Source organism: Pogona vitticeps, chromosome 2 (genome assembly GCF_051106095.1).
Source record: "Pogona vitticeps strain Pit_001003342236 chromosome 2, PviZW2.1, whole genome shotgun sequence".
Lineage (NCBI taxonomy): Eukaryota > Metazoa > Chordata > Lepidosauria > Squamata > Agamidae > Pogona > Pogona vitticeps.
In genome coordinates, this window is record NC_135784.1 from 14977080 (window position 1) to 14987086 (window position 10007).

Genomic DNA, 10007 nt, shown 5'->3' on the forward strand with positions numbered 1-10007 from the left:
TGGAATGCAAGATATTTTAATAATTGGAAAACCAGAATCCACCCATATTTTTCCTTGAGAACTACAGAAATCTGTGCCTCATTCTTTATTTCTACAGGAAACAAGATTCTGTCCTCCCCGATGCATGTTCTGATGCATTCTCACCAGGGTGAATTCTTTGATGGGAAATAAGGTGTCTGCTCTTCCTGGAGGACTCTCCACCCTCCAAGCATTTGAACTGTTTCTCTCCCTCTGTGTGGCTTCTTTGATGAGAAGTGAGTTGTGCCCTCTGGCCGAAGCTCTTTCCACATACCAGACACGTAAAAGGTTTCTCTCCCGTGTGAATTCTCATGTGGTTATTCAGGGTTGTGCTCTGGCCAAAACTCTTCCCACATTCCAAGCATGTAAAAGGTTTCTCCCCTGTGTGGATCCTCATATGGAGAACAAGGTGTGTGCTTCGACTGAAGCACTTTCCACAGACCAAGCATTTAAACGGTTTCTCCCCAGTGTGGATTCGGCTGTGAAAAGTAAGTTGCGCACTCTGACGGAAAGTCTTTCCACATTCCAAGCATTTGAATGGTTTCTCCCCTGTGTGGGTTCTCATATGGGGAACAAGGTAGGCATTTCGACTGAAGCACTTTCCACAGACCAAGCATTTAAATGGTTTTTCCCCGGTATGGATTCGCCTGTGAAAAGTAAGTTCTGCACTGTGACGGAAGGTCTTTTCACATTCCAGGCATTTGAATGGCTTCTCCCCTGTATGGGTTCTCATATGAGAAACGAGGTATGTGCTGTGACTAAAGCACCTTCCACATTCCAGGCATTTGAATGGCTTCTCTCCTGTATGGGTTTTCATATGAGAAACGAGATATGTGTTGTGACTAAAGCACCTTCCACATTCCAAGCATCTAAATGGCTTCTCCCCAGTGTGGGTTCTCAGATGAGAAAGCAGATATGTGCTGTGGCTGTAGCTCTTTCCACACTCTACACATTTAAAGGGTTTCTCTGTGTCAGTTCCCTGAGGGAAAATGAGGCTCGCTCTCTGCTGGGAGCTCTTTCCATTTTCCAAGCATTGAAATGTTTCATGAATTTCAAGCGCTGACTTAGGACTAATATTTGTGGCGCATTCTGGGATTTCCAGCAGTTTCTTTCCCATGTGGACTGTCCAATTAGCACTTACACTGGCTTTACAGCTGCAGTTATTTATGCACAGACATTTACCCCTTTCCTTGCTTTTCTCCGCATTTTCTTGGAGCAAGGCATCATGTGAATCTCTGTCTGGAGAAGCAGAAGATTCATTTCTTCCATGTGTTTTTGCCTCATTTCTCCTTCCTTGATGTTCACTCTCTTTACCAATGACTCTGTCCAGGCATACCCCATGCAATTCTTCCTCATTCTTGCTGTCTCTTACATCACGGGCTGAAATAAGAAAAACAGAATCCTATTGGAACCAAAATGGAAAATATAGCACAGTTTGTGTTTCATCCTCTGAATATCCATTAAAATATTTGAAAGGACAGCAGACTGGAAGGTAACACCTTGGGCTGCTGTGCATGTTTGCCTGGCATTCTCTAAGAAGGAAGATTTGGGAACAAATGTCAGGAAAAGCTTGGCTGTCTCCTTTTTTGACTCTTAGACCTCCTGCACCTACAATCAGTTTGATACTCTTAGAAATCTGCCTTTGTCCCACGTCCTTTTCCTGTTTCTCTAAAGGGGAAGGCATACCACTAGTCTTTTCTTCTATGCTTTCTGGGGACTGTATCGATTAGTGAGGATTAAGCTTTAGACCTTTACATCTGAAATCGAATATCCTATTTGAGTGACTACTCGTTTTTCACCTGTTTTATTGTGGATTTGCAGTGGGACTGAGCATCCAAGGGTCTAAACGCCACCTATTGTGCTACAGAAAGAAAAACTGTAATATCCTATCTGAATTGTTACTTATTTTTAATGACGTCTCTTATTGTCGATCTTTGGTAGGACTTACTGCCCAAGTGTCTAAAACCACCTAGCTTGCTAAGGAGAGAGAAACCTTGAAAGTTCTCCTCTCTTTCAACTTGTGAATGTTCACAGCAGTGATGCACTACATATTCTTTGGTACTATTTGAACTGTGGATTTCTTGACTGAAGGGAAAAAAGCAAAGCTCACCCAAAGCCACCACATTTTCACGCGTCTCCTCCATGACGTCCCTGTGGCAGGCCCTTTGGTTTTGATCCAGCAATGCCCACTCCGCCTCTGTGAAATTCACGGCAACATCATCAAAGGTTACAGGACCCTGAAAGAAGAGGAAGCCTTTCATCCTCAGAGAGAATGTGGTTGTTCGACTCCTATTACGTGCTGTCCAGAAGAGAATGAACACAACCAGAGGGCTGGGACTGAACCGTTCCCTGAGGAAACCGCCAGGCCATTTACTACACAATATTGAAAGAAGCGAATGGAATGGGCAAACGGTATCCAGCCGAGGAGGCAGACAGGAAACAAAGGTGCCCAGGTGCCTTCCCCATCTCCCCATCCAATCCCCTTTACCTCTTCTGGCTGCACAGGCACAGCTTCCATTCCTCTGCAAAGGAGAGATGAGGGAGAAGTTCCCTGCATATTTTCAATGCCTGCAAGGAAAGATCTCTTATTCTTCACATGAATTTTATCCCCGACTTACTCAAAAACAGAATCTTCCTATTTTGATCAACCAGTCTTTCATGAATTGCACGCAGGAGGCCTAAAAGGCCATTCACTAGCTTTGGAAAGATGCAAAGAAGAAAGATCAAGAAGAAATGTGCTGACTGGGTCTTACCCTGTGAGACGGCTCCGCCGATCCCCTCCAGCCTGTTCGTCGGGAGCTGTGGCCTCTGCCTGAGGGACAAAGGGGAGTCAACTGCCAGAGGGAAGCCAGGGACAGATTTTGAAGAACTCTGTACAAAAAAAAAATACACACAAACACACACACAGCAAAGTCTGGATACCCAACACTGGAAGAGAGGAACAAATTTACAAACTAACAGTATAGGAAAGAACATCAGATTTAGGAAGAAGAGTGGAAATGGTTGTTGTAGGTTTTTCGGGCTGTTTTGCTGAAGGTTTTTCTTCCTAACGTTTCACCAATCTTTGTGGCAGGCATCTTCAGAGGACAGGAGTTAGAACACTGTCTGTGTTCTGTTATAATGTGTGATTCTGTTATTTGTAGCTGTGGGATCAGCTTTTTGTCCTTTTCAGGAGATTGGGTGATTATAGTGATCAGGGTGTTTTTTTAAATGGGTGTATTGTTGTGATGGGGGGGGAAGACGGTCTGTCACTGTGATTGGATCCCAGCCATAAAAACCTTAGAGAATACAAGAGCAGAAATGTTTGGTTCGGCAACTTATAAAAAAACTATAGACCTGAACTCTCACCAGCTCCTCTTCTTCCTCCTTATCCACTCTCTGGCTCAGGAGGAAACCTTCCGCCAGAGACACGGCCTGGGAAGTGGTTTCTGGCTTGCACTCTCTGACCCAGATCTCCATTGCTGGTGGCAGGACAGCCAGAAACTGTTCAAGGACGATCAGGTCCAGGATTTCAGCCTTGGTGTGTTTTTCTGGCTTCAGCCACTGACGGCAGAGACGATAAAGTTGGCTGCAAACCACTCGGGGCCCTTCATCCTCCTGGTAGCTGAATTCCCGAAAATGCTGGCACTGGACTTCTGAGTCAAGAGAGTCCACATCAAGGTTGTTCTTTCCAGTTCCTACTGGGAATTCCTCTTTGCTCCAAACCTCCATGTCATTAGGCTACTTTCCAGCTCCGGAACTGGCTGAGACCTCCAATTTCATCTCCAATAAGAGCCAAAAGAATGGAAGGAAATGGACTGCCTTTTCCCTCTGTAGGAAAAGTAAAGACATCACAAAACTCAGGGGCAAGCTCAAAGCTTGGGAAAAGCTCTTTTATGTGAGACAGAGACTGAAGGAGGAGAAAGCAACTGACCACGCAACCCCACTCTACAGACTCTCTAAGGTTTGTGCTCTCCACATGTTTTCTAACCCCCCCACCACCAGGGACTACCTTCTCCCCATAGTAAAACTTGCATTACAATTAGAAAGTGCTTTTTCACTGGTTTCAAACCCAGATTGTCTTCAACAGAGAAGGATTCAAAGGCAGGGGAGGAGAGCGAAGGGGCCTGTCCCGTCTTCGAAGTGATTTAGCCCTTGGAGGCTCCTTTGTGGGAAGAAAAGGATGTTACTCAACACTGCTGGAGGTCTCTCCCAGCCCCACACGGTCCCATGACTGTCACCTGCCTCACCAGAAGCAGATCCAAGGAAATTTTATCTCCGGGAGGGGGAAAAAACAGCTGTATTCCAATACGCCTACAAGAAAGCATGGAAGAGGAAGGTGGGTGAAGAGAGAAAAAATGGTACTGGAAGGGCTTTGTTTTTAAAATGCTTTGTTTTTAAAATATAGGACTCTAACTAAGATGATGGGATACTACCTATCCTGAATTGACGGCTATGTTTTTGGTGCATTTAGGATTATTCTACTCTTCTTTGTTTCATTGTGTGTGTTTTCAAACTGTGGAGGAAGGAGCCCTCGGAGGAGGAGGAGGAAGAGGGGAGTTTGGGGGACGATCCCCGGAGAAGGTTCACCTAAGGGTCACCTGCCCTGGCCGTGAAGGAAGGAAGGAACGAAGGGAGGGAGGGTCTTCCAGGGACTCCCCGCCAGCTCGGGCTCCCCTTCTTCCGCCTCTCCTTCTCCCAACTCTCTCACCTCCCTTTCTCCCTCGAGCCAAGCCCCACAACCAGCTTCTCCAAGCGCTGCCCCACCTCCCTCCTTCTCCCAGCCTGAGGCTTACCGGCTTTCCTAAATCAGTTCTGCCCGGAACTCTGAAGGAGGGAGGAGGTTCTTCCGGGAAGGAAAAGATGGGTGCACCTTGGGGGCGGAAACAGGAAGTGACTTATTTTTCTGTGGACTCATCTAGGAACTAGGATTCCATGGCTCTACCTCCTTTGGAGGACCTCTGGCAGGTAAATAGGGTGGTTAAAAGAGAAGGGCGTAAAGGTTGGCAGGCACTCTCGGGATCACCAGCCCCTGTCAGCCAGATACCTACATTCCTGAGCTATCTCTCCAACAGCACTTAGGAAACACACTTTTAATGGAGAAATGTTGGGCCTTTTTATTGTTTGTCTCTCTCTGTCTTTGTGCCTGGTTAAAATCTGCTCTGAGCCGCCTTGAGTCCCAGATTGCAGAGAAAGGTGGGATAGAATGAAAGGGAAAGAGAGGAAGACTGTGCGGAATATTTGTTTCGTTTAATCACAGTAGGAGGGCAGAGAAACTGTTTTAAGTTTTAGGAAATGAGCGTGGATGTTATTTTTATTTATTAATCACATTTACACCCCATCTTTCACCTAAAAGGATAGCACTCATGGCAGCTTACAGTATTTATTTATTTATTTATTTAAATTATTTATATGCCACCTTCCCCCCCATAGGGGACCCAAGGCAGCTCACAACAGATAAAACAACAAATGTAAAAATATTATATAAATAACACATCTAAAAAAATCAAACATGTATTAATATTAAACAATCAAGTTAAAAAAGAATCAAAAACATTTATAAATCCGCAAGTTAGAAACCAGCCTTTCTGAGATCACATCACTGACTGCTTAAAAGCCTGCCTGAAGAGGAAAGGAAAGAAATAATATGAAGAGAAATAGTAACAGATAAAACTCATATTTAGCGAAAACTAAATGGCTGCTTCTTTGGGACTAGCAGAGTCCTCTACTTTCATATTTTACTTTACTTTATTTAGACTTATACCCCGCCCCTCTAGACAAAGTCTACTCGGGGCGGCTTACAAAAATGATAAAATAAAATAGAATAATACACTTACTAAAACCTAATCTCCAACATATGCAGCCCCCAGAAGAGTCAAAGGAATGGAAGTGAATGAGCTTTCTCCTTTCTAGAAAGGACAAAGAAACATGAATATGTGGGGGAATATTCAAGACTCTGGAAACTTCTGGAATGTTTCAGACATCAGTCAAAGGCTGGTTCTCACTGATCATCAGAGGATAGTACACCCATCCATCAATCTGTTCTCAACAGCTTCTGATCTCATTGCACACACTCGCTGCCTTCTCTAGAGTCTTCCTCCTTGATTCAGTTTGTCCTTCACCCCAACTTTTGCCAATAGCACTTGATTTTTCTTTAACACACATTTTCACTATGAACAGAAACTGCTCCTCAGTTGCCCCGGTGTAATGCTGTCTCTAACAGAAAAGGGTTTCAAACAGAGAAGGGACCACTTTCTCGTCTTTAATAGCCACCATTTCCTACTTTTGAACCAGCTTCATAGTTGTTGATGACTTACAGGCTATAAAACAATTAGAAAATCTCCCCAGTAAATCTTGGTGCTAAGAAGTGACCATACGCACCAACACCTTGCCAAGGAACAGAATATTAAGGACCTTGTTCTATCTATGACCTCATTCTAAGCTAGTTAGTGTTATGTATTCTGTCTGTATGGCTCGCCCCGGGTAGCAATTTGCTAGATGTGCAGTATATAAATTGATAAACAAACAAACAAACAAAGTAAATAAGCAAGTCAAGCTTGCAAAAAACAAGAGGACTTTGGGACACTCCGTTTTGTTTTAAAACTTCACCAAACCAAGCCCACCATGTTCCTCTTGGGAATCTTATGTTCTGAGACATACTTCCATACAAGGAGAGTCCATTCTAGAAACATCAAAACCAAGAACAGACCAAAGATTCATGCAGGATGAGTTCCCGTGTCATGCAATGTACATCTTTTCCTTCCAATGAGTCCCCAAAGACTGCACATTTTCTTATTCATCACTGGTTCTGCCTCTCCAGGCTGCGTCTTTTGACTTCTGAAAGGTTTAACAAGCCAAGGAAGGTTTGCCAAGGCCAGAATTTGGCTGCTCAGACTTAGTCGCAGGATGCAAACTGGTCACGTTAGCAGCGCCCATTCTTAGAGATTTATAGACCAACCCATAGACATAGCATGGGTTGTTATGGTATATGTGAGTGTGGTGAGGCAGGTGAGGCTTGTGAATGGGATGTAACTGGTTCTGGGCCGAATTACCCCTGTAAAAGGTAATCCCTTGGAAGGATGAATCATATGATCCATCTACCTCCTTCATACTCGGAGCTGAGGAAGAATTTTTTTTCAGGGAGCTTGGAGAGGTTGACTTCAGGAAGCACCCTAGGATCTGGCAGCTGGAGATACATGAACAATCATCCGTTGATTTAAGCAGATTTAAGTGATCAGATCCAGATCCCAAAATAATAGCAAAATAATAATAATATTAAATGTATTAAATAGCATTAATATTACAACAATCAAGGTTATATTAAATAATATTAAAAGATTGGCTATATTAAATAATATTAACAGATCGGCTATATTAAATAATATTAACAGATTGGCTATCTAGTGTTAGGCCCTGTGAGAAAAGCTCAGATGGATCCCTCAGAGAAATCACCCCTCGTTCCAGACAAGAAAAGGGAAAGGGTCAATTACCAACCGTCCCCAACCCTGGGCCTCCAGAGGTTCTTGGACTACAACTCCCAGAAGCCTTCACTACCACCTCTGCTGGCCAGGATTTCTGGGAGTTGAAGTCCAAGAATATCTGGAGGCCCAAGGTTGGGGACCACTCGATCCCCAGCTTTCCAGTCTGTCTCCTCCTAATCCAGCGTGCACACCCCAACACTCATAGACCAGGGCAGATGCCAGTCACTGGGAAACTGGTATCCCGCTATCCCAGTTCAAAGGGGGTGCTGGTAGAGTGAGGTCTGCAACCTAAAATATAGGGGGTTTCGGGAGGCGAAGGTGAGTTTTGGGGGATGATCCCCAGAGAAGGTTTCCCTGCCCTGGATAGGGACGGGAGGAAGACAGCTGTGTCTGGCTCTTCCAGGGATTCCCCATCAGCTGAGGACCCCCTTCTCCAGCCCCTCCGGCCCCCTTCCTAAGCTAAAGAGACGTCCTGCCACCTTCCCCCATTCCAACAAGCACCTGCAGTACCATCCGGAACGTCCAAGACAGGCCTCTGGCGGGAAGGGGAACAGCGACGCACCTCAGAGTCGGAAACAGGAAGTAAACTTTCAGCACCCTTATCTATCATTCCTGTGTGACTTTCTGGGACTCAGAAGTCAATGGCTTTAACCCTTTGGGAGGAAATCAGCTGTTGATAAGAGAATTAATTGGTAGAAAATTTGTGTGAATTTATCGGATGATATTTTCAACAGTAAGAAGCTTTCAGGGGATGGATGCCGAACTTTTAAAGCCCATCTTGTTTTTAATACAATATCTGGCTGCACAGCCAGGGGTTGGGAGTTAAGATTCTGCTCAGTGCTTCCTTGACAGGCTGTGGGTTCGATGATCCCTAGGGTCCCTTCCAGCTCCACATTTCTAAGAGTGATGATGATGGCTATGATTAGTGTAATTTATTTCGTTGTGAGCTATGTTCAGCCCCACATAAGTCAAGGGAGAGGGAATGAAAATAATAGAAATCTCTCTTGCATCATTTATTCATGTCTAGGTAAAGGTAAAGGTTCCCCTTGACATTTAGTCCAGTCGTGTCAGACTCTAGGCCGTGATGCTCATCCCCGTCTCCAAGCCATAGAGCCAGCGTTTTGTCCGTAGATAGTTTCTGTGGTCGCGTGGCCAGCACAACTAGACATGGAATGTTGTGACCTTCCCACCGGTGATACCTATTTATCTACTTGCATTTTTACATGCTTTTGAACATCTAGATTGGCAGGAGCTGGGACAAGCGATGGGAGCTCACTCCGTGGTGTGGATTCGATCTTACGACGGCTGGTCTTCCGACCTTGCAGCACAGAGGCTTCTGCGCCACCACGTCCCTTAGATCTCTCTAATTAGAGCCCCCCTCCCTCCCCCCCCCGTTTGCATGTAAGCTCTTTCCTATCATCACAATGGACGGGGATCCCGGGGGGACGCACTTCAGAGGGAGAGGGATTAGAATCCACCATGGTTCCTCCATTCCATTTTATAGCAACCATCTGTATTTCCTTAACCTTTAAAATGCTGATAAAGGAGGACGGCAGTGGACTACTCTACATGACTGTCGCCCCTCCACTGAGAACCAGCTCTTCAAAATAAAGAGAGAAGTACTGTAGGCCCCCTGTATCAGCGGGATACAGCCAAGTTTCACTTATCCGCTGTCTAAAAATATTAAACATACAGTAGTGCCTCGCATAGCGAAGGTTAATCCGTTCCGGATTAACCTTCGCTATAGCGAAACATCGCTGAACGGGACAGGGAAAGCCATTGGAACGCATTAAACATCGTTTAATGCGTTCCAAAAGGCTCCTTTACTCACCATTCAGCGAGGTTTCCTATGGCCGGCAGCCATTTTCGTGCCCTCGTTAAGCGAGGGGAGGGCGCGAAAACGCTGCGCGCGGCCATTACGGAGCTTCCGGCGGCCATTTTGTCCGCCGAACAGCTGATCGTCGGGCTTCGTTTTGCGAAGATTGGTAAGCGAAATGCTTACCGATCTTCGTAAAGTGATTTTCGCCCTATCTAAACGACGTTGAGCGATCGCATTAGCGATCCAAAAAAACGGATTGCTATGCGATTTTGTCGTTATACGGTGCGCTCGTTAAGCGAGGCACCACTGTAAGAATTTTTTTTAAAAAAACTGGATCTACCGTACACCTGTTAAGTGAGTGTGGTTTCTTTGGTTCAAATCAGCAATGAAACTCTATGGGGAAAAACTTTATGGAAAATGTGGAAGCTTTTTAAAAATAACAATACCCACTCCTGCGACTTTGGAAAACAGCTTCCAGTTGAAGCAGATCAGAGACAGGGGACGGAGTGGCCCCATAAGTAGTCGGGACTAGAACGGTCACCACCCATTGCCAATGCTGAAGGATAATGGGTGCTGTAATCCAGCAACCTCTGGAAGGCTGTACACTCCCCAAACCTGCAATAGAACTACTGGGTGAAAGAAAACCAAATAGGGAACATGAGCGTCAAACTTTTGGACTTTATTGGTAAAATCCATAGCTCAGTAGCTTT

General features: G+C 45.1%; 2 protein-coding genes and 1 long non-coding RNA gene across 4 annotated transcripts in view; 2 read left to right on the forward strand and 1 right to left on the reverse strand.

The window, feature by feature from the left end:
• On the reverse strand, positions 1–4904 carry LOC110071433 (zinc finger protein 18-like). Of its 2 annotated transcripts, none has more exons than XM_072987328.2 (6): positions 4794–4904; positions 3367–3828; positions 2772–2889; positions 2507–2586; positions 2129–2255; positions 1–1398 (listed from the first exon to the last, which is right to left on the reverse strand). In XM_072987328.2, the coding sequence occupies exons 2-6, from the start codon at positions 3727–3729 to the stop codon at positions 92–94; spliced, it is 1995 nt and encodes a 664-aa protein (XP_072843429.2). In that variant the 5' UTR covers positions 3730–3828; positions 4794–4904; the 3' UTR covers positions 1–91. The 2 variants fall into 2 exon arrangements, with proteins under 2 accessions (XP_072843429.2, XP_078243707.1); XM_078387581.1 differs by having other exon boundaries at positions 3355–3828.
• LOC144587171 (uncharacterized) overlaps positions 1–10007 on the forward strand; it is a 176420-nt gene that overhangs the window by 70163 nt on the left and 96250 nt on the right. The gene's annotated exons all lie outside the window — the stretch shown is intronic.
• Positions 4884–10007, forward strand: part of LOC144587446 (uncharacterized) — a 6299-nt gene continuing 1175 nt past the window's right edge. Inside the window, exon 1 of the long non-coding RNA XR_013542604.1 lies at positions 4884–4965. This is a non-coding gene — a long non-coding RNA (uncharacterized LOC144587446). The remainder of the gene's footprint in view (positions 4966–10007) is intronic.